The sequence below is a fragment of the Melanerpes formicivorus genome, unplaced genomic scaffold, assembly GCF_026170545.1.
Source record: "Melanerpes formicivorus ecotype bairdi unplaced genomic scaffold, bMelFor1.0.p_v2 SCAF_7, whole genome shotgun sequence".
NCBI lineage: Eukaryota > Metazoa > Chordata > Aves > Piciformes > Picidae > Melanerpes > Melanerpes formicivorus.
Window position 1 is genome coordinate 4,073,406 of NW_027142359.1, and position 25,813 is coordinate 4,099,218.

The window sequence follows — 25,813 nt, forward strand, 5'->3', positions numbered from 1 at the left end:
TGAGTGGCTTACATCTTCTTTATGGTTCAAAGGCAAATCTGCATAAGACAGACTTTCAAGACCCACCAGTTTGATAAAAAGTGAAAACTGTTACCACTAGTTTGTAGGTTTAACTGCAAAAGTTACTGGCATATTTTCCATTTTTTGAGGAAAATCCGGTTTTGGTTTTGAGAGCTCTTGCTTTGTAGAATTTGAGGTTTCTTGGTCTTTGGACAATTCCAGAAGATATTGTATGTTACGTTTGAAAACGAGGCGCGGATCTGGTCCAGAAAGAGATGGGCAGTTGCAGCTCTCTCTTAGTTTAAGAGCCTGTGAATACATAGGAAAACAAATCAAGCTCATTTAAACAAGAAAAGCAGAAAAAGGTTTCAGTCAGTGATGTGGCTTCCCTGCAAGGTCTGCATCTGCACACAAAGCTTAGTGGGTACAAAACTGAGTTGTTACTGAACAACTTTCCAATGGAAACCAAGAATTCCTGAGCAGAAATGTGGCAGTATAGCTAAGAAAAGGGGGAGGAAAAAAAACCCAAACAAACAAACCAAAAACCCTAAAATCTCAGTCTTTCAAAGAATGGATACTTTAAAAGTAACACAATCAAGTGATAGTTGTCCATATCAGTACCTTCTGCCTTTTAATTTATGTTCATATGTAAGAAAAAAAGGGCTGTGAATAATTTACCTGATCAGATATGTTCTGGTAAAGTAACTATATGAAGAAGCCTGGTTTGAAAGGGGGGAAAAATCTCAAGTAACATAACAGACATTTATTGTTTGGAACAGAGATTCAGAAGGGTGATCAGTATAGTTAAGGTCCAGTTACACAAATGACCTTGTCTCCAATAATGAAGGACTGGAATATACAACTTTCAAGCATTCTGAGAAAATAATGTCTCTAGAATATAAATGTTTATCTAGATAGAGATTAACACTGAGACCAAACTTTCAGTTACTCCTGCTCACTGAGTGCTATTGTTTCCATTCTGCAGATTACAAAGTAGAGGCATGGAGGAACCAAAGAATTTCCCAGAGAATCAAAACCCATTAGCAGAGGCACTCTTGCCCTAGATCATCCTGTCCTATGGGCAATCTGAGAAACACATGACGATGGATTAATCTCACATCTCAAAGGCACTGCAGAGAAATTGATATGAAACTGCATGAAGTCAGGTGTTAGAATGGATGAGAAGTTGGAGTTCAGGTGAACAAAACTGAACTACCTTAACTAGTCCACACAAAGAGGCGGCTCATTTCAGAGCTCACAATGCATACCATACAACTAAGCCTGATGCAGTATTTTGCCGGTGGTTGTACACACTTGCTAGTACCCAAGGACTCTCCTCACAAGTAAGATCCCATGTATCATATAGCAAAATAGATTCAGAAATGCAGAGAGTTCTACATCTCTGCTGAGAAGTATTTATATATTTAATTTCTCTTTTAAAGATTTGCCAAATGAAACACCGAGAAAGCACCAAGTCAAAAACCAGCCTGATACTTCACATCAGACCTGTCCTAAACTGCAGCCAGGTGCCCTCTGATCAGTATTAGGAACTCTTGGCTGAAAGCCTTGGGTGATACATTTCTTCCAGATGGATAGAAGAGGAAAAAAGTAACACCCTTTCCGCAGCTGTGCTAGCACTGCAATTAAAAAACAGAGCAGGAATTTTTAACCTGTTTTATATACACTAACCTCGACTGAAATATCAAATTCAATATTCTAGTACACCTATGCATAAGTATTTGCCCATCACTTTCAAATGCTTTGGTTATCTTCCACAGGAAACACTAGAAACATCTTACTACAGCACTTTTTAACATGGAAGAGCAGAGCTTCTTAATTCATTCCTTTGTAAAAAGAGGCAGCAAAACACATTTTGTCCCTAACTTTACTCCAGTGAACTGATGAAGAGTTTGCTGTAAATGACTAGAAACAAACAGAATTTAAATTTAACAACTGGTTTTGGAAGAAGACACATTCCAGTAACACAGCATGAGTTTACCCAGCTGTTTCTTGATGAAATGTAACATTCCAATTACTGGATACACAAGTCTGGATTAGGCATGCAAATATTCCTCTTGTCTAACTTGAAAAAAAACATGAATAAAGCTTTCAGTATTTGTTTTTCTACTCTGTGATTGTCCATGTAGTCACCAAATGTAACTGTACTGCTGAACATTCTTCTGCTTCAGTGACCAATTAATTTCTAAACTGACGTTTATGACAACCAAGAGTTTCTCTTGTTCCTTTCCAGAACATAAGCTGCTGCAAGACTGCATTCATGTCAAGCAGCATTATTCAAGGCAAATGAAAATATAAAGATTTAGGCTGTATTCTGGAAAGGGCAATGTAATCCTCTTTTAAACTAATTTAGCAGGTTTATATCTCTGTTTTTTCTGGCTATGTGGTGCCTGGCCTATTTCCACAGTTTCACTTGTCTAAAATACTGAAGTGACAACAGCAAAGGTAAAACACAATACTTCAGAGTTAACATTTTTACCTTGTTGATGTTGCTGAGTTCTCGCTAGCTGTAAAGCTGTCCAAGGGGGTAGAAGGCATCTATTCAGCACCATCAACTCACCGGCAGTTGAGAAGGCTACAGTTACGAGAATGGAAAGCTATCCTGACATCTCATCTCACTGTGCAAGACAGCTATGTCTACACACTCTGGCGAAAGGAGCTTTTGTATATACGTTTGTGACTGCCATGCAAGAGGCAGCCCTAGTCAGAAAGTGGTTTTTCCTCTGGCTCACTTGACTGCTGCCATTTTGTTCTGTGTCAGTAGCTTTGTAACATCATTAAGATGCCAGGGACAGGCTGAGGAGCATACAATTTTGTTTTTCCTGAAAGTACAGCCCAATGTGGTCAGACTGTGCCTCCAAAATCACCAGCAGCTTGAAATCCACTCATTCTTTTTTGAGAATTTGGGTAAGAAGACAAGTAAATGCATTAATGAAGCACATGCCTATTGACATTATGATAAAGAACGGTTCATTGGTTGTTTTTACTGAAGAGCATTCTCAATAAAGAAGATTGACAGATCTCAGACAAGATTAACTAAACTAGAGGGAGCACCTAGATTCACCTGGGAAGTGAGAGTACATAAATGCTGTTCTTTTCAAGCTAACCTTCAGAGAGAAAATACTGTGGCTCAGAAACAATCATCTGCATGCTTACTGCTTCAGAGGATCTCAAACACTATCAGAACTACTGTTTGTAAATGAAGCTGGTTTTCTTATCAGTACACCTGCAGTCACCTTCTCCAACATGCTGGGACAAGGGGAATGTGTAAGAATTGGGACATCTGCCTCATCCTCTTGTTTTCATATGAAGCCTACCAGCAGAGACAAATATGGTAAGAAGCAATTTGCAGCTCTCAGTATTAATCCTTCACCACTGTCACAAGAACCAGGCTAGCTGCTGCATCTCCACCCCTTACAGTCCCCCTTTGAAGTGCACTCTACCTCTTGGCTGTCAGATCTCTCAGTATAAAAGCCACATCATACACTGGTCCTCAAACCAGGCCAAGGGTTGTAGTCTCTTGTGTATTAACTGTGATTTACCTCAGCAGGCCTGACTTATGCTCTGACCTCTCAATTCTGATGAAAACTTAAGAAACAGCACAAGCATGGAGGGAGGGAGGGAAAAAAAACCCAAATGTTTAAATAATTACAAAAATAAGCACTGATTTCCAAAATAAATTACAAAGAGCAGGCACAGGGACACCAGCAGGTACTACAAATGAAGTACAGCTCAAAAAGATGATTGAAAGATTGGAGAGATTTTGTTATTTGATGGAGAATTAAAACAACTTCAATATAACTGCAATAGAAAAGAAAAATGGTAAAAAAATATTGAAAAACTTTATGGGAAGGATAGGTCAGTCATTTTTATTCTTATTTTTCTTGAAATTTTCATGCTGATAGGCCTTAATTAATATATTTTACTCCTAGAAATCTCTGAAGTAATCTTCAGACCATAAGCAAAGAGCAAATATCCAAACCTGGTTTTGAAAAGGAAGTAATAAATGTATATTAAATACCCCAAAGGCAGCAGACTGAGGAATAAGTAAGAACTACTATAAAAACAATAAAAACTCAATGTGGATTTTACAAGAACAAGTCCTGCCAAAGTAAATGAATTAACCTTTTTTTGCACAAATTAATTGACCTGGCAAACAAAAGAGAAGCTGTACAAGTGAGATATCCCAGCTTCCTGTTACTCTTGAATCAAAGGATCTCAACAAGGCACTTCCAAAAGGAATGGGAAGCAGGAGTTACACTGAATCAGAAACAGGATCTGAGCCAACACCATGACCAAAAAAGCATGCGTCACATCAAGATGAATTTTTGTGTCACAAGGAAAGCTCAGTAGATAACCTTCTGCTTTATTCAGTAGAGCTGAGGCTTCAGCTGCTATAGTGCTGTAGTCAAACAGCACACTAGGAAACAGGAAGTCAGACTGTAGCCAGCCCATCAGAAATGAAAGGCTCAGAGAGGAACTAGAAGGTCCTATAGCTTCTCTCTAGCACTACACTTCCACACTTTTTCTCTCCAGCACAGTGGGAAGCATCCTTCCTGCTACTACTACAAAACTCTTTTAAGATTTGTTTTTCCTGAGAAAAAATGCACAGGCTTTCACTGAGCATCTCACCACCCTCCACATAGGAGTTCTAGCCGATTTCCATTTCATATTCAGCAGCATATTCTGTTTTCCTAGTTTACAATCCAAATCTATCCCAATCTGAAGGGGAAACCCTTTAAAAACATGGTAAATCTTTTTAATTTTCTTTATTTCCTTTCCAGAGCATCATCACTCATAGCCCTTTTGTTTACTAATTCCTCAGCTTGGCTGGAATTTCCAACTTGTTCCGTAAACCAGATGCAAGGTCTTTAAAACACACTTGACTTGCTCCCTGGCTTTTAATTATGTGAAAAGAGAATCCCTGTGATATTCCTGCTTTAATTCACATTTCCTGAGACTGTTACGCCATCTCATTGAGACATGTAATTTCATTACCTGAAGACAAACTTCTCCCTTTGTGATCACATCTTATTGCTCAGAAGTCTATAAAGAAATATCTGTATAGCCTGAGCAGTCCAAAAACTTCTCTACTTTGCCCAGCCACGGAGCTGGCCTAATAATAGAAGTTGTATTGTCCTCAGTCATTTCAGCTTCAAAGCCATCAGCATATGGCACACCACAATGCTCACAATGGATCTGACACCAAGTCTTAAGAAACAGAATTTCTTCACACAGAGATAAAAAGGCCTTTCTCCAAATCTGGTTTGCCCCCTGGGCTCTAAGTATCTAATGGCGATTAATCTATGGTAAACATCCTGTTCTAAAAGGCTTTAAGTATCTGAACAATGGAATGAAAAGGTGCTGATATTGAACAACAAAGCCCTGGGACTCCCTTTAAATGCCAGAGATCCACCTTCAGGAAGGCAGCTCAGGTGAAGGAGTAAATGCTTCAGAAAAGCCTCCAACAACCTTTGCCTCTCTTCTTTCATTTTGACTCCACTTGTATAGAATTAACCTCACTTATGTAGTGAACTTCTGTTCAGGGCAGGAAGCCTTCAGCTGCTCTTTCTCATCCAAAGAATGTTTAAAGTAAAAGGCAAATGAAAGTATCTCCTCCTCAATTATCAATTTGGAAGAATCTAGCCTCCACTGCTCTTGGAAATGAGAGTGGCTGTAAAAAAGATGGAGATTACTCCACCTGCTAAATTACAAGTGCTAAGACAGAAATAACTTGACTGCCAGTTCTACACAGTTGCTCAGTCATGGGGTAGAAAAAAAAAAATTACTTTATTACCTCCTCATAAGCCAGTCAATAACTGTATGAAAATCCTGAGTCGTTTATGTTCAATCTAACTGAAAACTAAGGCTCCACAACAAGTATTATTTTCCGTTCAGGTGCTCTAACGCATTAGAAGAATCCATCAAAATAGACTCACAACCTGTTTGCACAAAGTACAGGATTTGTGTGCATCCATTTAAAATGTTCAGTCTAGCCAGGCTCCAACCTCCTATCCCCAACACTGACTCTGATTTATGCTATCATCTAGAATACTTACTGCAGTCATTCTCATCAAAGGATTCATGCAAACACCTCAACATTTAGTACTCCCTCTGCCAATAAGTCTTCAGCTGTCTGTACAATTTGGAATTGAGAAAGACTTCAAGTGACTGAGAGTTTAAAAAAAAAGAGAAATTGCCAGTTGGTTATAAGAAAGGGAAATTCCAAACACAGTCTAGCTTGCTGAAAAAGTGGCATTGTGAAGTGCTTTAACACTAGATTTTGAAAAGAAAAAACTAGGCAAGGAACAATCGACACTATTGTTCTGTGCTCAAAACCTCTATATTTAAAGACACAGCAAACAAACAAAGATAACTAAAGTTGGGACAGTTCTCTGTCCTTAAGCTACAGCAAAATCCCCAAGCAGCTATCATCCACTTGGCACTCCTCTGAGAAGACATCTGAAAGAACAAAGATTGCAGATTGATGGGTAATTGTGTGGATTAGCTCAGGTTCCTTGGAATGGGGTAAAATTTGCTCTCTAATGTGATGAAAAAAAACACAATACAAACCCTACAGAGACCTATCATAACCAGGGCTATTAAGGAATCTTTTACTGGAGATCTGACATTCATCTGAGGCAGGATTATGTGAGGTGTACTCCATCCCACATCAGTAAGAAACAGGGTATGACAGACCATTTTTGACAGCCTAGGGCTGGCTACCAAAGCAAGAAAAGTCAAGACAGTTCAGAGATCCAGCTTAAAAGAACTGGCTTCCAAAATGGTAAAAAAACCCCAAAAGGATGGGATCTGTGACACTGTCACATCTATACCAGGAAGGCCATGCAAAACCAAGAGTACTGCACTTCAATCAGAAATCAGGAAACATCTCTAGACTATAATTACATTTTACCTGTGGGTTCTTAACTTTTCCTCATTTACTAAAACCTTTAAGGTGGAGGGCTTTGTAACAGGAAATTCCTGTAAGGCTAAAGAGAAAGATAAGCACGATGCTAAAAGACTGGGTGTGAATCAATACCAAAGTAGCTGGTGAATCAATACCAAACTAGGCAGCCTTCCTAACAGACACAAATCTTAAGGCACACTTTCTCCAACACTGCTCACCTCTGGGATAAGCCGGTCTAAGTGCTCAGCTCTGTTTTCATGAGAGGGGTGTGTGGAAAGCCACTCTGGTAACTTGGGCTCCCCTTGCATGCTTCTGGCTAACTCCATCTGTTGCCAAAACACGCTGCTTGCTCGTACATCCACACAGGCCTGCAGGCAAAAAGGAAATGCAGACACCACTGTATTTTTGAAGCAATAACACACATTCCAACAGATACTGAGTTACAAAAGACATCTTCAATTCGCACCTTCCAAAGCATGTTTAGATGGCACATCTGACTGGAAAAGGCTGCTTTAAGAGGAGCCTGAGGCATGCCCTCATTCATTTTTATCAAAATGTGAAGGGCAGTGTTGGGAGGACAGAGCCAGGCTTTCCTCAGGGATATCCAATGATAGTACGAGGGGCAGCGGGTGCAAGCTGGAGCAGAGTAGGTTCCACAAGAACAGAAGGAAAAACTTTTTCACTTTGACGATGCCAGAGCCCTGAACAGGCTGCCCAGAGAGGTTGTGGAGTCTCCTTTTCTGAAGGCATTCAAAACCCACCTGGATGCATTCCTGTGTGACCTGGTCTGGCAGGAAGGTTGGACTGGCTGATCTTATGAGATCCCTTCCAACCCCTAACGTTCTGTGATTCTGTGTAAACACAGTAAAAAACTAATCCAGATAAATACTAGATTTAGTCCTTTAATATCTCTGTAATTCCACTTATCTTAAAAAGTTTACACTTGAATTAAGCAATTCAGAAGAACACCAGATCCACAATTTCTGGCATTTCTTTAAAGGCTCAGCTGCTTATTCTAAGTTCTATTTGCTAAACAGTGCAGAAGCAGAACAGATTAATTGTCTCCACAGATTTAAGCAAATTTACAGGAAGAAATTCAGAGTCAGAAATATAAAGTGATGATAATTCATACCCAGATATCTCTAAAAATGAACTGCAAAGGCTTTTCTGTAAGTGATTACTCTGCCTTTTTCAAGGCTGATGTGTAATCCATAATGGGTTAAAACAGTAAATCCGCAGAACTAGGACTCTCATCTCTCTCCATCCAAGTATATATGTAACCATAGGACGCCTGTACCTCTCTCGACCCAAGTATATATTTAACCATAGAAAGTCATATAAAAATGCCATTCAAAAATGGCATTTGTATATCACCAACAGACTCCTTTACTTGCATTTAACTGGAGAGGAAAAAATCAGAACAAGATTTCCTACAGTAATTTCCATTTGTTTCAGAGAAAGAGATGAGTGATCAGAAGGTAAGAAAATCACTTAATTTTTTCTCCCCTAGGAACACAGAAACGATGGCCTAACCTTTGAATTTATTTGTTACAATTATCTTAATAGAAAGATTATATGCAGAAGCTAGGAAACGTTGAGATGTCACTTTGCTTGTTCCTCCCTGATATGGTCCTATGTTTGAGGATTACAAAGCAGCGAGCACCCACACAATGATTATTTTTTCCACCAGGGATTGCATTATTCCCTTAAATGACTTCAAACTACAAATTCAGTTTCAGCTCCACAATCAGTTACTTTTAAAAACTCTCCCTTGAAGAAATATTAATAACTATTAAGAGAAAGACATTTTCCTTATGAAATATTAACACTAGATGGTGCTGCTCTCATTTTTATCTAACACTCCCGCTCTATTACACATAGCCAGCAATTAAAATGTTTTAGTTTTTCTAATTTAGATTTAAAATCCACAGGGACTTAAATTATGAAAGAAAAAAGGTATGTAGTTTCTGACCAAATTCTTGTCTGACTTTAGCAAAGCTGCTTTACTTTTATTGCTGCAATTAGATAAAATCTTTAAATACTAAAAGAATATTGACATACATTGCAATTATCAGCAAAGAGAACTGAAAACTTAACCACAACATCAACAAACCCTTCAGTTTTTCTGAGTTATTGAGGATGATATAGATCAGAATATTCTAGGTACACTACAATATAGTAAGAGGATTCCTCAGAACTTCTTACAGTGAAACAAAAACCTCAAGGGTAATTTCTATCTTTACATACAATTCAATATACTCTGCTTATGGATGCTCACTAATGGGCATTTTCTTTATAAACATATAGCTTTTTCTTCTTCTAATAGTAGTAAACTACATAGAAAGACTGTGCAGTTAATGATGCACAACTTCACAAACTTCTATTTTACTAATTCAGACAGGATGACGTTGCAATTCCCTACAAAGTGTTTCATTGCCCACTACTTGATCTTAAACAATTTTGGAACCCACACACACACACTACGAAACTCCTTGATATAAATAGAAAATAGAAAACTGGTAAATTTCTAATAAAACAAATGAGTTGTAGTCACCTTTGCTGCAAGCTCAAGTCCCACTTTATCAGCTTCAACTTCCAATATTCTGCTGTATGGTCTGGCAAACACAAACTGCAAGGAAGCACATCAAAACTATTTCTTGAGTTTCAATGGATACAAAACTACAACACTGCAGCTACTTTTCTAATCTCATAATAAATTACGTTTATTCATGTTCACATTGCATGGGATCAGTACCAAGTTTTCTTAGTGTAACCTTTAATTCCATTATATATAATTCTTTGACCCTGTATTTGGTGGAAATTAATTCAACTTATACATATTTCCATGGTCCCTCTCAGCAGCCATTCCCACAGCATTTTGTATCAACTAAAGTGTCACTGCCAACTTTAAACTAGAATTTGTTTACTTCACTTTTATTCACAAAGATTTCTGGTGTAGCAACAGCAACAGACATAAGCCTAAGATGACTCTGATGTCATTCAACATAGCAATTCTTATGTCAGATAATGCTTATAACCAAGCAGGGTTTCAGATTGCTATGTTCTGATTGTTATCAATATTTAATTAACATACAAGAGACTTAGAGCATCCCCCTGACATGTTTAAGAATTCTATGTATTTTGTCACTGGATCTAAAATTAAAACCATAAGATAGTCTGAATCTCTTAAGAAAACTTGAGCTCTCCTTCAGTGTGCTTCTAGCCAACAATGCCTCAGAAGTGGACACAGAGTCTTGAGGCATCTAACATACAACACTACTTTTCTGCTACTGAAAATGAATTATTTAAAAGAATCTTTTGTGAAGGTGCTGGAATGAAAAATTTAAGAATTTTTTTTTTTAAACTCTGATCTAAAATCCTTGTCACAAATTGGACATAAGACAGATTTGATTTTTCAAATCAGTTCTCACAGCTGCTAGTGTTATGTTGAAGAAAATGAAGTTCCAGAAAAGCTGACTATCCAAAATCATCAGTTTCCACATGACACTAAAAGTTCATGGTGTGAGGTGGACATGAAAGGGAATATTAAGAAGTGTATCTAGTGTGTAGTGATCTAGCACTGTAAGGAGGTACATACTAGTGTGCAGGACAGGAAACTCATGAGGCACGCTTTGTGCTATTCCGAGAATAAAGTTCTCGTTCCCTTATAAAAGGCAAAGACAACATGTTTCAGTTCAGAAACACACAGCCAAAGAACAACCACAAATGAATTCCAGAAGAGAACTTAACTTCTTAAGGCAAGCAGAACTCCTAGCTTTGCAGAAAAGAAGGCAGAACTGGCACTAACATGCTAGAAGGCCTACAGAGGGTCACTGGAAACTGCTTATAACCAATAATAAAAAATAAACAATGGTGAGCAGATTAAAAAGTTAAGCCTCTAAGGACACAAAAGAAAACTGAAACAGGAGCAAGTACTGCAATATGGTTTATATAACCCTTTCAAATAGTGCAATGCTAAAACAAAAAAAAAAAATTAAAAAATTATATGTATACACATATAGTTAGGGAACAAGAGGAAAAGAAACATCCTGAAATGAGAAATGTGCAGAAAGATTCATTTTCATGTAAGCACAATAGGCAAGCACTGAATGGAGGAAAGCAACACTGGGGGACTAACAGAAACAAAAATTTGTCTCAGTGCCTTTTGTACATGGGATGAAAGCTTTGCCAGTATTAATCACTTCTTTATTCTGCACAGCATGTGCATATGCCTAATGTTACTGAAGAGTTTGATCAGAGTTTCAAACCAGGACATTACTGTATGCTAACCCTATGATAGATCTTTTCTACAGGACACAGGACTGCATTTTCACTCTACAGCACAACTCCAATCCATGATGCCAAAATACCAGTTGCAGTAAGCCTAGAAGAGGAGAAAAGATGCTGACAGGGAGTTAAATCTTGCTGTCTAAATTATGAGCAGTCTCAGGATTGATTCACACTTTGTTTTTTCCAAATTCAGCTCTTCAAAATGCTGGCTAGCATTCATCAATGTATTGGTTTCTTAGCTACTTGTACAAATATCCAAGCTCTTTAGGGATAATTTATGTTCAGAATCCACACATTAGCATAAGAACTACCAAAACAGATTGCTTATGTTTAATTTTATGGTTTGGAGGAACCAGGGGAAATCTCAGGAAAAGCATCAAGAGAAGTCAAAGAAAGCAAAGAGTTCTTTTGCTTAAATTCAGATTCAAGTTTTATGATGTAAGCAAATTTCTTCCTTAAAAAACCCACTTTAAAAAAAAGGATTCTTAACTGTCAGGAGACAGTGAATTAGACTGCTTTAGAAAACTGGCACAACAAAGCCTCTGAATTTTACTTTACTAGAATACATGCTGTCTGAAAGAATTATCTCAGTAAGTTTTATTATAGCACCATTTATACTTTAGAAGTAGTTAGATTCTCAATTTTCTGATCTTGGAGACCATTCCTACTACTAACAATGTATTTAAAGAAGTCGTCCATATACTTCATTTGGTTTAGAAATTATGTAAGACCTACTCAAAATAAAAACAAGGCATTTCAACATACACAACTTTAAAAGGTGGGATATAATTCCAGCAAACAATTATCTAGCTTAATTGACAGGCAGATTATCAGAGCATGGCCAGCTAAATCCAGACATTTAAGGAGATCTAAAGTTCTTCAAGATAACAAATAAAAATCCAGATCAAAGAAAGCAGATGCAGAGTAACAAAACCGTAATTCATTCAAAAACTTAAACACTGATTTTTGCTTATAGTACTTCTCTTGCCTTTTCCCCCCAAACATACTATTTAATGGCATTATCTCCCAAAGACAACCCATGTTTTCCCATGGAACTCAAGAAGGATAACACAAAACATGACTCTCACCTCCTTCAGCTTGCTCTGAATCCACTGGCCAACAACCGCCAGACTATCACGAGGACAGATGGCCCAAATCAGAGTGAGGAAGATGAGCGACAGAAAATCCAAGAAGTGAACCAGGCTGGCTTTCTCTGCCTGCAAACAGAAATTGCCCATTTTTCATTTCCTTCTGCTGGACATTTCTTTACCAAGTAATAGAATTTAGAAAGACTTTAAAAAATCACTTGGATTTTTTTCTTTGTTTCGTTTCCTATGCAGCCACAGGAAGAGGGCAAGCACAAGGTCCTCTGCTGGCACAAAAAAAGTCTGGTTGGATCCAATGTACTTTCAGTCTAGCATCCACACCAACTGCATAAATACAGCTGGAACAAGCACGTTTTGGCTATTGAGAGATCCGAAGCTTGAGCTAAGACGAGTGCAGAATGCAGAGTTCTTCAGTAAAAAGGCCATGAAACATCTCAGTTGGGATGAAAAAAATACTATAGAAAGACCTACGGTTTAGTTGATTAGATAGTGTTGGATGATAGGTTGGACTTGATCTCAAAGGTCTTTTCCAACCTGGTTAATTCTATTCTATTCTGAGAAAAGATAGATATTATTTAGACAGGATCGTTAATGGGGTGAGGGGACTCTAGGCATAATATATTTATTTTTAGTTTCTGTTGCACCCATTTAATTTCAGAAACAGAGAGATCTTGGAGAAACAAACTGACATGCTTTCGTTTTTCAGAGCTCTGTCTGACATGAAACCAATTCACCTGAGCACTTTGAAGCCAGATCATACAATGTTTCCCTATGTCTGTTGGGTGACAGGTTCAACACAAGATAAATTCTTTTATACTATTAGAGGTGCTTTTTATTTTTGTTTAGAAATTTAACAGATTAGTTGGCTCAACAGAGCCCAAGAAACCATGATATGAACTGTTGCCTCTCCAAACTCATGCAACATGCAGTAAAACAGCTCTCCTGTATTTCCACTGCCTTTACAATGTATTTCCCATTCCCAGATGGGGTTCACAATTTCAGCAGGATCTTTGTGTTTACAAGCTACTCAAGCTGACGGATAGGTAATAAATACAATTCATTTAAATGACTTGCCCAGAAAGAAATCAATTTAGAGGCAAAGAAGCACTTGCTAGTTAATCATCTCAATCCAGATCATTATAAGCTGTATTTCTACACCATCCTCTTTGTTTTCATAGTTGCAACTACAAAGTGCAACAAAACTAATACATCCATTCTGTTAATATGCTGACAAACTACCAATTTCAACACATCCACGTAAAGATATAAAAAAAAATCAAGTCACAGTATCACAGTATAAATAAGGTTTGAAAGGACCTCGAGGATCATCAAGTCCAACCTAACAACACAGACCCCATGACTAGACCATGGCACCAAGTGCCATGTCCAATCCCCTCTTGAACGCCTCCAGGGACAGTGACTCAACCACCTCCCTGGGCAGCCTGTTCCAATGATGAATGACTCGCTTGGTGAAGAACTTCCTCCTCACCTCGAGTCTAAACCTCCCCTAGCACAGCTTGAGACTGTGTCCTCTTGTTCTGGTGCTGGTTGCCTGGGAGAAGAGACCAACCCCTTCCCAGCTACAACCACCTTTCAGGTAGTTGTAGAGGACAATAAGGTCACCCCTGAGTCTCCTCTTCTCCAGGCTAAACAATCCCAGCTCCCTCAGCCTCTCCTCATAGGGCTTGTGCTCAAGGCCTCTCACCAGCCTCGTTGCCCTTCTCTGGACACGTTCACGTGTCTCAATGTCCTTCTTAAACTGAGGGGCCCAGAACCGGACACAGTACTCAAGGTGCGGCCTAACCAAAGCAGAGTACAGGGGCACAATGACCTCCCTGCTCCTGCTAGCCACACTATTCCTAATGCAGGCCAAAGTCTGTGAAAGCAATCCTTTGTAAACAAAAATCCAAGTTCCAGGCATTCCTGAATTTGGCATTCCACTGCTGGTGTGCTACTATAATAAAAACATGATCTATTTGAGAGTAATTTATTAAAGTATATCCACTTCTGTAGATACTAACAAGTGTAGTAGTAGCAAACTGAGTTGCTGAGTGTCTCTAGCTCTTTCTGTGTGCACTCCAGGAGGAGAGACACCTGCAGACCACATTCCAAATGACTGCTAATAGCGAGTCATAATCCATCTGTACAGCTATGAAAAAAGCCCTGGCAGATTTAACTAACACTGATTATTACAGGACTTCCAACAGTTACTGAGAACACAAGTGATACTGTAGCAGAACACTCCCATTTCAAAGTCAGTTCTTAACGATTACACTCAAACTTTGGTTGGTAGCAACAGGAAAAATCTTAATTAACGAATTGTAGACAGCTTTTTTCAAATGCTTACTGCATGCTCCAGCACAGCGTGAGCTATTTCATGTCCCAGAATGAAAGACAGCTGGTGAACATCAGAAACTGCATCAAGCAATCCCGTGAAAACAAACACCTGACCATTCTAGGAACAAAGAGAGAGTAAAAATTAAGTATATGACACAAATAAAATGCTGTTTCAACATTACTAATGATTTCTGTACTGGGTTCAACTTACTGGAAGGACAAAAGCATTTATGTCTGGTTCATCTACCACATGGATAACCCACTGGAGGGCTGAGATCCGTGGGATGTCCTTATTGCTTTCAGATAAGTGCCCCAAAACTGTCTCCACCACCCGATAGCGTGCATCTGTCTCAGGTAACATTTTACTTTGGAATTCTTCCATCCACTAAAAAAAAATCATAATAACCAAATAAATAAATTATTGATTGCCATGAAGCACAAACACAGTAAATTATTATTTGCTAAACTAATTTAGTGGCTACACACAACTTAGTTGAATCTAGCTTTTAATACATCTTTCTTTCATATAATCTGAGCTAATATATATTGCAATTCAGGTTTTCAGACCCACAACAATTAACAAACTGAAAAAGTAGTAAAGTAACAACACATCAAAACTAAGGTAGCATAAAATTGGTCATACAGTCCCCTGTATCTGGCATTTTCTTTATATACAGTTGAGCCTGGCATCACCAGTTGACAAATCTTTCTTTACCTTCCTGGATTCCCATCTGAATTTATTGCTTTTCTGCAGAGTTCTGTTGTAATTTGTAAAGTGGACAAATTCATACAAAAGATTTAATTTGAATAGATCCTTGTACTGCTTCTGATCTTATTCCCCATTCTCTGTCAGACAGGAATACAGGGACATTTGGATATAATTACCAAGTTTCACCAGCTTTAGAACCCAAAGTTAAAGAAATTAGCTCACTGGACAGTTTAAAAGAAAGCAATTAAAGAAAAATGAGCTAATCCAATGATTTTAAAAAGAAAAAATAGAATTGAATGCAAGAGGAAGTATTACCTTAAAAAGTGACAGTTTAAGAGCAAGAACCTTGAACAAGTTCCAAAGAATGCTCAAATCAACACAGAAAATGAGACAGATTTCAGCATATACCTATTAGCTGTGCTTTTATTGCCTCTGCCAGGTTTCTATATATCTTATTACAGTAACACAGTTAGAAACCTTGCTACACACATGGCATATGCCCTTTAGCTACCCTGAGCAGTTTGCTGATGGAATAGGAACTCTTGAAAAGGGTGAAGATGAGAAGAGAAGGTAACTGATGGAGTTGCTCTGCAGGGTTCTGTGCATGAAGTTCAAAACTTAGCAAAAGTACCACAAGGTTTGTTTGCCCATCTCATTAACTGGACTGAAAAAAACCTGCAAACCCAACACATTAACAGTTGTAGAGTATTTTGCATTTGTTTTGAAACTCTTACCATATCATACTCCATCTGTGACAGTTGCCTAAAATGCTCTTTTCCGAACACCAACAGTCGAGGACGCCCAGTCATGGGTGTCTCCTCTAAGTGAGTAAAATAAAATATGACAAATAAAACTCCTAAGCTACTGACACCCAGGAGTATCTTCCACTTATTTTTTCTTGCACTTTCTTTTAAAAGTTCCCGTTTATTAGGAGGAAGTGCCTTCCACCAATTTCTTATGCTCCTGTAAGATACAAACAGTGTTAACTTAGGACATCATTTAGTCTCTCCTCATGTAAGACCTTAGTGAAGGTTACAGTGCAATTGGCTTCTACTCCATTTTTCCCCTCCCACAAGAGAATAAGGAATGCCCCCTTAATATCTTTGTTCATGTCTCTAGCACATGTAAATGAGAACAAGAAGAGCAGAAGATACATTTAACACATCTGAAAATGGAAACAACTTCTTGTTGAGCAAATTATCCATCTAGGCAGGCCCCAGCCCTTCAGAATTTTGCAGATATCGAAACGACACCACTACTACAAATACACTACTGCTCTCCACAAACTCACACATACATCTTTGCATAACGAAGGCTTACACTCAGAGAAGAGGCAATACAGTATTTTACCTGCCAAGAATGATTGCAAGCAATTTTTGCGCTGGCTTAATAATAATCCAGAAAAGAGGAACTGGTGCAGCCTGAAATGATGGTGATGTGTGAAGACACCTGATGATCTGAATGTTCCAAGCAGAAAAAGGATGTGGGCGTTGCCCTGCAGAACTGATGTGGAAGGATGGGGCCTTCTCCTGCTGTGTCCAAGAAGTCTGAAAGCAAAATCTTCCCCAACTGTGGTATGCATTCTTGTATACTTCTGTATTTGAGGCATTCAAAAGACATCTCTGTCCTTTACAGATGAAGTTCTTACAGTAGTTAGGGCTTTCAGTAAAAGCACAGTATCTAGCACTTCCACTCAAATGCAGCTTTTGACATGTATCTTGTGTAAAAGGGGGCTGAGTTCGGCTATATCCTGCATGAGATCGGTAGAGATTACTGCACTTCCCCTGCTTGGTCAAAGAAGCCAGATGAAAGAAAAAACAGTTCCTGCATGGCAACTTTAAACCCCAGATGATATTCATAACTTCTTTGGTTGGTCACCCTGAAACAAAGGGGAAGGGGGGGAAATAGCATAGAAGCATTAAGAAAACCACCTCGACCGAGTGCAAAGCTTTGAAACATTGTTTGATCTAAAGAGGTGTCAGGTGTTTGCTTGTCGACAACTGCACTGCATTCTGTTGCAGTCTTAAGGCACTAAAGTGCTTTCAAATGTGAAAAAGCCACTGTACTTTATCACTGAGAACAACCACCAAAAAAAAAAGCATGATTTTTTCTTTTTCACTTTTATTACCACCAAATCAGACCGAGTGCAAGTGTCCCTTATTGAAGGCATGTGTCTATCATCACCCTTGGGTGATAGGCTCCTGGCTATCAGTGTCATTCCTACACACTGAGGAAAACCAGGATCTGTTGAGCGTTTTGCTAATAGTTCGCTGCTGAACGCAGGGTACATAACTGCTGCACCAGGCCTAGAAACAAAACTCTCCAGCAAAGCGCTGTGCCCCCTGTCGCTATCCTGGCTCCGGGGGCACGCAAACCCCTTCCCGCCGGGTCCGGCCCGGCTCTCGGCTCCCCCGCTCGAGGGCCCCGCGGCGGTCGTCTTCAAGCGCTGGCCCTACCAGCGGACTCCACCTCTCCCCCTCCACGGCAGGCATTGCTGCCCTCTGAGAAGAGCCGCGTTCGCCTTTTCTTTGTGGCCCCTTTCGGGCAGCAGCCTGACGCCCCGAGGAGCCCTTGCTGACCTCTGCAGCCGGCCCTCATACGAGTCTGGCATCCCTCCTGCGAGCAACCCCCTCGCGACCTCAGTGCTGGCACGACTATCGTGAGAGGGGCTGACGTGAGGAGGCGGGGAAAGGAGGAAGGAGAGAGACGAGTCACTAAGGCTGGAGGAGGCAACTGTGGCCGCCTTGTGATCTGCTCCGGAAAAGATCTCCTCCACCAGGCACCCCTACTCACCACCTCGAGAGGCGGCGGCGGAGGGGTCAGAGTAAGCCGACGCGGAGACGCCGTGACACCGGTCCACGGCGGACAGCGGGAAGAGTCCAACACGGCCCCAGCGGGCGCCCCGGCTCTGTGCCCTTTTCCTCAGGCGGCGGCGGCGGCTGCCCCTCCCGCCACCGCCGCGGCCCTCGCGCAGGCTCCGCCCCACGCTTCAAGCCCCGCGTGTGCCGTGAGGGGCGGCTGCGGTCCCTGTGCCGCCATTTTGTTACTGCGTGGGCAGCAGCCGGGGCAGCCAGTGCTGTCTTGTGGTGCATTAAGAAGAGATTGACAAGCAGATTGATGAAGGTTCTTCCCCTTTATTCTGCCCCGGTGAGGCCGCATCTGGAGTATTGTGCCCAGTTCTGCTCCCCAGTTTAAAGAGACAGGGACCTACTGGAGAGACTCCAGCAGAGGCTACAAAGGTGCTGAGGGGACCGGAGCATCTCTGACAAGGAGAGGCTGAGAGACCTGGGGCTCTTTAGCCTGCAGAAGAGAAGACTGAGAGGGGAATTCATGCTGATCAGTCTCTAAAGGGCAGGCGCCAAAAGCATGGGATCAGTCTCTTCGCAGTGGTGCCCAGGGATAGGACAAGGGGCAATGGGCTCAGACTGGAACACGGGAAGTTCGATCTAAACTTAAGGGAAAGCTTTAACTGTGAGGGTGCCAGGGCACTGGAACCGGCTGCCCGCAGAGGTTGTGGAGTCTCTGCTGTGTGACCTGCCCCAGATGATCCTGCTCTGGCAGGGGGGCTGAACTGGATGATCTTTCAAGGTCTCTTCCAACCCCATGTGTGATTCACACAACCAAATGTCAAAGTGCAGAAAAATGTTTTAACTGTAAATACAAAAAAGACTTTTCTGTACATTCAGGTTGAAACACTTTGGTTTGAAAGTCTCTCTGCTACCAATTTTGATCATCGCAATTAAAAAGTTGACAGGTAAAATGTACAGTCTTCAGCTTCAAATGAAAAAGCTTGCTGCAAAATAGCGAAATGTTGGGCTTTTATGTAAATCTAAGTAAAATTGATGGGTTTGTGGAAGTTTCAGTGCAGTTCCCTTCAGCTCTAGTGTTGGGCTAAAATCTTGGCAAAGAATTAGCCTTTTGCAAGTCAGAAATTGGATTTAAAGCCACTTAGCCTCTTTGGCCAGATGAAATCTCAGGAGTTAAAGGACTAGGCAGTACCTTTCATAAATACCAAGATTTTTCTGAATCTTCTTCACTACAACACCCAGTCTTGATCCTCTGAGTGTATTGTGTGCCAACTTGTCCTTTGCCCCACTGACATACCAGTTAGTAGATAGTATTTAAGAAATTAATAGTTAATAATTATTCCTGCTTATTATCTGTTATTAATGTAAAAACAAAACAAAAAGTAGATTAAATGTCCCAAAGATGAAGTTACTCAACCAAACAAAAGTTTACTGCAAAACTCTTGCTGTAAAGGAACATTTCTTGCCAAAACATGTCTGAGGAGGTTGTAGGGAAGGAGTGTTCTTTTCTTTCTTTGCTGTTTTACAGTATTTTAATGAAAGACTCTGAAAAGACTGTTGGATCTTCTATTAAGGAACTGATTTGGATATCTCAGGTGACCCATTTGTTAGTGCCATTTATTCAGCATGGCCATTTCTAGGAATCACTTAGTGCTGCCAGTCTTAACATTGACTTGCCACCAGCGTAGAGCAGCGTGCTGGCACAGGGTGCTAGCAACCCAGGTTTAAGTGACTTAGCTATTCTTCTCTGGGGTTAGATAAATGTTTACAAGATACAGAGATTAAAGGAACCAAATTTTCAGATTAAATGCATTTCAGGAACTTCTGATATTGAAGGCCTTAATAATCAAAATGAACTCCAGCATTACATACTGCTTTTAGCTTGCCAGAACTCACAACCTCTTGGATGCTTAGTAGTTGCAAAACCAGCAGAAATTCTGAGAATCTACCACTTAATTATCTGTATTCTCCTGGCTTCTAATTCTTGCACATATTTGTAAACTGCTCTTAGAGCAGGCGACCTGCATTAAAGTATCAGTGAAAATAATATCACAGAGTTCTTCTGCTTGCTCTCTAGAACACAGAAATTATTTGGAGTGATTGAAAAAAGGGAACATTCATTAACTTCTTATACTCAGGAGATTTTGCTTAAGTCCTTCAGCAGAATTGAGACAATTATAAAGCTATCTTCTTTCCAACAAGAGAGAAGAGCATGTAAAAATAGAGAAAAAGGAAAAAAAGGAGAACTCAACAGGCCTGGGCTAAAAATTGAGCATGTTTGTGGTGCAGTGTAGTGGCCAGGGCATAGCCGCATCCAGTTACTTTCTACCTCCACTTAGCTTTTCTGGGTGCAACCAGACTAGCAGAAGCGCTGAGATGTCTCCTTTCAAGCCTTCCAAGAGCAGGTGTTTGTTTAAAAATAAAATCAAAAGCTGAAAAAGATTTGGGTACATCTGCCAGCAGGACTGTGGGGCCCACACGTTAAAGTCTCAGTGGAAAATTCAAATTGCATTCTCATTCCATCTTTCATTTGGATAATACAAAGTCTCCCTAATTGTTTCCGTGGCGCTTGATTTGTGCTGGAGTAGTACTGTGAGAGTGTCATCCCTCAGGGAATAGGGAGCCTCATGAAAATGAGATGTGAATCTTGTCAGGCTGCCTGGTGTGCATGAAATTTTAACTAGATAAATCCTGGTGCGAGGAATTTTGTTAGAACTGCAATAAGAATAATTGCAAAAGTTCTGGAAGTTGATTTTTCTTGCTCTGAGAGTAATTGTAATGAGTTGAGATTAATTTTAGCTTTAAAAAAAAAAAAAAAAAGTAATTGCAGTACTTAAAACCCTGAGGCAAATCAGCTGAAATGCATTGGAAAGGATAATTACACCTGCATGACTGTCTGTTTAATAGCATTAACTGGTCCAATTAAGGAGAAGAGGAAGAAGGGCCAATTTGTTACTTCTGTAACTATTCTCTGAAAAAGTGAGTTTGATTTGCAAGCAATAGAAAGTGATTTGATTTTTCTAAGGTGATTCCCCAAGGTTTAAACACTTTAAGGACTGCTGGGAGGGGACTTGTCTGGTTGTCATTAAGTGCTTAACGTCACAGAGATGCTGGTGTTTTATCGGCTAAACAGGAAGAGGGTGTGCATAGACACACATCCTTAACCTAATCTGGCCCTAATCCTAGTCTAAACAGCTGTAAAGATATTATTCTTCAATGAGGGAAGATAGGACAAGAAGATTCTTTGTTGTTCTGAAATAGCAGCAGGTTTGGGCTATTTTGCCACTGATAAGAGCGGCTGCAGGCTGGTTGAATACAGTGTATGATCTGTTGCCACAAAGATTTCCCTAGGGCTTGCCTGTTCTAACATCTGAATGGTGATGTGTCTTTAAGTGTGGGTGGGGGAATGGATGTGTGCACACACCCCAGTCATTTATAACTATTGCAGGGATTCTGGGTCAATGAGTTTGAGAACACATACTTGCACATATAAACAGGCATGGATTTTACCAGGGGGATAGAAGGAACAGAGTTTAAGAGGGACTTAATCCTTTTGTGAATCCTTATCTTTCATTTCCTTGCTCTAGTGCTGTCTTTGCTTCTGTCATTGTCCTCAGATCTTGAGTGGTTAAAGAAAATGTTTTAACTCGAAGTGAAAAGCAAAGGCCAAAACTTGGTTGGTACAGTCACACAAAGGCAGTAGCACTGTATGGAAAAAGGTAGCGTTATCCTCTTCAGAGCTGTAACAGAGCAACAGGATTGTTTTCTCTGCCAGTGGTCCTTTTGACTTTCGAAGGCAGCTCTCCATCAGTTGGAACTGCAGAATAGAACTTGGGCAGCAGACAGCTCTACCTTTCTTAAAGCAAGCATACTCTCAATTACATAATCCAGTTAAGTAACAGCAGCAAAGCACTTCCTTCATATCAGCTGTGGATTTATTTCAATACCTACCAACAAGTAGATGCATAAATATGTATTAAAGTATAAGAACAGCTTTCCAAAACAAACCAATCCCCTGAATACATTTATGCCTGACCAGACACCCCACCCCACCCCACCCCCAAAAATGATACATGATTGATATTAATCACCTTGTTCAGGGCACTGCTTGAGAGCTGTCACCCAGCACCAACTGGAATGTAAATCCACTGTGGCTTTCACCATGCTGCTACCCACAGAAGCCACTGCACAGAGCCTAACTGCTTACATACAATGCACAGTAAAACAGGATCATAGAATCATGGAAGGGTCTGGGTTGGAAGGGACCTCCAGGGGTCATTTAGTCTAACCTCCTCTGCAGTCAGCAGGGGCATCCTCAACTAGATCAGGTTGTCCAGAGCCCTGTTGAGCCTCACTTTGAATGTCTCCAGGGATGGGGACCCAACCACCTCCCTGGGCAACCTGTTCCAGTGTTCCTCTACCCTCATGGTGCAGAACTTGTTCCTAACATCCAATCTAAATCTACTCTTCTCTAGTTAGAAGCCATTGCCCCTTGTCCTATCACTACAAGCTTTTGTAAACAGGATGATGTAAGCAGGAGAAGGGTAACTGGACACTTCAGGGAGAGAAAGTTCTAAATAGAGTAATAAAAAACATTTTGATTTTGCAAAATTTAAAGCTGATTAATTTTCCTCTTTTCAGTAAGGACATCAGTGGACACAAATAAGCTGAACATCATGGACTGCTACTTGATCTACTACAAGCAAAAAAGATATCAATATCTAGCCTTAGCCTGGCAGGTGGTATGACTGGAGCAGCAGGAGAGAAATGAGTATTTAGCAGGAGCAATGGGTATGTTTGGTTCATTAAAGTTCAGATCCCACAGTAGCTTTACATAGCTTTATTCAAGCAGAAAGATCTAGTCCAAAGAGAGATTCTCAAAGCTCTGTGCTGCAATTAATCTTCCTGTTCTTTTGATTAATTGCAGACATGCACCTTATTAAATGACCCCAATGCGTTTCCAGTCCCCTAGCAGCATGCAGTCTACTGGTGCTTGATGACTAGCAAGGAAATAACTGACCAAAACACGTGATTTTCATGGGCCAGTCCTTTAATGATTAATAAAAACATGAATGGCACCACGACAGCTTCTCTTCTCAATCTCAGCTTTGAAAAAGAAAAGCAGGAGCCACAGAAAGATCTGGAAGCTGTCCCCTGTTAAGATGTTTTCAACAATTAGTTACTTTTGCCTCACCTCATCAAAATTATGCCTATGTGTTTATATTCTATTTTAGTATGAAATCTCATAATTCCCTAGAATATATGTTTTTTTCTTATGACAGAAATGAGACAAATGCAGTGATTTTGAAACCCCTTTAGATACCCAGAAATGATCGCCCATCTCATGATCTCTGATGGAAGGACAGCATCAACCTCTCAGACACATATCTTGTATCAGCTTTGCATAAGTTGAGGGAGAGGTTGAGCAACATACTTGGAAGAAATTTATACACATCCTACATTTCTTCAGCACTGAGGGCTGTTCAGCTCCTGGTTTTAAATTTAATCAATTGCCCAATTGCAAAGTTGTGTGGAGTTAGGCTACATTCTGAATTTTCCTATGACTTGGGAAAATACATCCTAGATATTGAAGTCTCACTTCATCTTCTATTAGTACTGATGTACATGCTTGACTGAAAAAGAAGAGCTTGGACACATGTTGTCACGCCAAATTACAGACCCTCCCAAACAGCAGATCTCTTTCTATATAAGCAAAGGCAGAAACAGAATCCAGGCATCTTCCCTTTTTCCTGGTATGGTTTTCTCTCAGCAGAAGCAGAGATGCTTGTTTATCAGTTTGCCTTAGAAATAGCAAGTTACTGACAGTTCCTAGAATTACAAACTAGTAACAGTGAGCCTAATCCCGGAATAAAAGAGCTGACCCTGCTGCAGTGCCTAGGTGCAGCAGCCTGGTTCTGAGCCTAAACAGATTAGACTGATGTGACTTCAGACATCCATATGCAGTACAGAGAGTGCAACTGACAATGTTTCTACATTCAGCAACTAGCATTATTGTCTTCAAAATGCCCTTCATGGTGGATACAAACTCCCAAACAAAGAACACAGGAGATGAGTAGGTAGCAAAGAAGTTCAGTTCTAGTGTCTTGTCCCAATTTCAACCAGTACTTACACTCTACTCTTAAATTCCCCCGATAGCTCTGCTAGGATAAAGCTTTTCTAGTTTGTCCTGAAGCATTTTGTTGTATTTCTGTGAAGCTGTACAACACTGAAAAATATATCCTCCCATTAAAATTGCAAGGGGAATTTAGGTAGACAGAAAGCTATGACCAGAGTTTGAATTTGGGCAGAGCACCAAGGTTAACTTACACTTGCACTGAGATCAAGGGATCTTCGCTGACTAGGAGTGTCAGACCCTTGTTAAAGAGCACAGGTAGGAGTAGCTCACTGTGCTGCCTGAATACAGACTCAGAAACCTGGGAGCTCCACACCTGGAAGTGACTGCTACTGTTATGCTAAAGAGACTGCTTTAAGTTTTCTTAGGCTGTATTTGGCTAACTGACCTCCCAAATTAGTTTACACCCACCCCCAACAAAGTAATTCTTGCTGAACTAATTTATAACAATCACTGTACAAATTCCTGTATAGAGGAAAAAAACCTTTCCACATCCATCCACATACACTGAATCTGTTGTTGCCTCTTTTTTTCAGGTTAGAGAAGCTGAAATCTTGATGCACTCATTTCACCCACTTCCTCAGTCTCACATTTCAATCCTTTCCTTCTCTGTAGCACAGCAATGCCGAAGCCAGCAGCATCACTGCTGTCCCCACAGCACTAATGCCAGCACCCTGGAGAACTCCTGTGGCTTTTCATCGACGTGGTAAATCCAGAGCTTTTCACTATCCAGAGCATCTCCACTGACAGAGACAGTGAATGTACTGCTCAAATTAGACATGGAGTCATCTTTTACAGCCTTCATCAGCAAGCACTTTACTGTCAGTGTTGAAGAGTCTGCCATGCTGTTTGAACCTCCCAGCAAGCAGGTGCAGCTCCCAAGTGTGTTCTGGGTATCCACTGTCCATTGTTGGTCACACAGGTGTAGTTCTGTGCTGGTGAAGCTACCACCAGAAGCAAACCCACAGAGACTTCATGTTGCAGGTGAAAAGCATAGCAGGTAGTATCTCAAGCTTTAATTCATTAGAGTCTATTCTTCTCTGCAGGCTGGTGTTCTGCTGTCTTTATGAAGGGCCAAATCAGATCCACCAAACAGCTGCACTTTCCTCCCTTACGTAATAGGGAGTGGAACAAGATGCCTGCCTCTAGCTGCCTGCCCTCCCTCTTGATGAGGAAAGAATCTACCTTGGCTTTCCCTTGAGATTAAAGCACAAGCAGCTTGGCGTTGTTCAGCCTGGAGAAGACATGGCTGCAGGGAGACCCTAGAGCAGCCTTCCAGTATTCAAATGGACCGACAGGACAGCTGGAGAGGGACTTTTGACAGAGGCATGTAGTGACAGGATGAGGAATGATGGTTTCTAACTGAAAGAATCTCAGTTTAGACATTAGGAAGAAATTCTTCACCATGAGGGCAGTGAGGCACTGGCACAGGTTGCCCAGGGAAGTTGCAGATGCTTCATCCCTGGAAGGATTCAAAGCCAGGTGTGATGGGGCCTTGAGCAA

General features: G+C 40.5%; 1 protein-coding gene and 1 long non-coding RNA gene across 4 annotated transcripts in view; one reads left to right on the plus strand and one right to left on the minus strand.

Moving 5' to 3' along the window:
• On the minus strand, positions 1 to 18,378 carry OMA1 (OMA1 zinc metallopeptidase). 2 transcript variants are annotated; one of them, XM_068140702.1, is made up of 9 exons: positions 18,164 to 18,378; positions 16,721 to 17,249; positions 16,105 to 16,333; positions 14,873 to 15,046; positions 14,672 to 14,779; positions 12,307 to 12,435; positions 9,483 to 9,557; positions 7,147 to 7,296; positions 1 to 309 (listed from the first exon to the last, which is right to left on the minus strand). In XM_068140702.1, exons 2-9 carry the CDS (start codon positions 17,227 to 17,229, stop codon positions 97 to 99), a joined length of 1,587 nt encoding a protein of 528 aa, XP_067996803.1. In that variant the 5' UTR covers positions 17,230 to 17,249; positions 18,164 to 18,378; the 3' UTR covers positions 1 to 96. The 2 variants fall into 2 exon arrangements, with proteins under 2 accessions (XP_067996803.1, XP_067996804.1); XM_068140703.1 differs by lacking the exon at positions 18,164 to 18,378 and adding an exon at positions 17,950 to 18,123.
• The window catches only part of LOC137442264 (uncharacterized), a 10,219-nt gene continuing 2,769 nt past the window's right edge, over positions 18,364 to 25,813 (plus strand). Inside the window, exons 1-3 of one of the 2 annotated variants that reach the window (XR_010987618.1) lie at positions 18,364 to 19,124; positions 22,819 to 22,968; positions 24,926 to 25,310. This is a non-coding gene — a long non-coding RNA (uncharacterized lncRNA). The remainder of the gene's footprint in view (positions 19,125 to 22,818; positions 22,969 to 24,925; positions 25,311 to 25,813) is intronic. The other variant, XR_010987617.1, reaches the window with a different exon arrangement.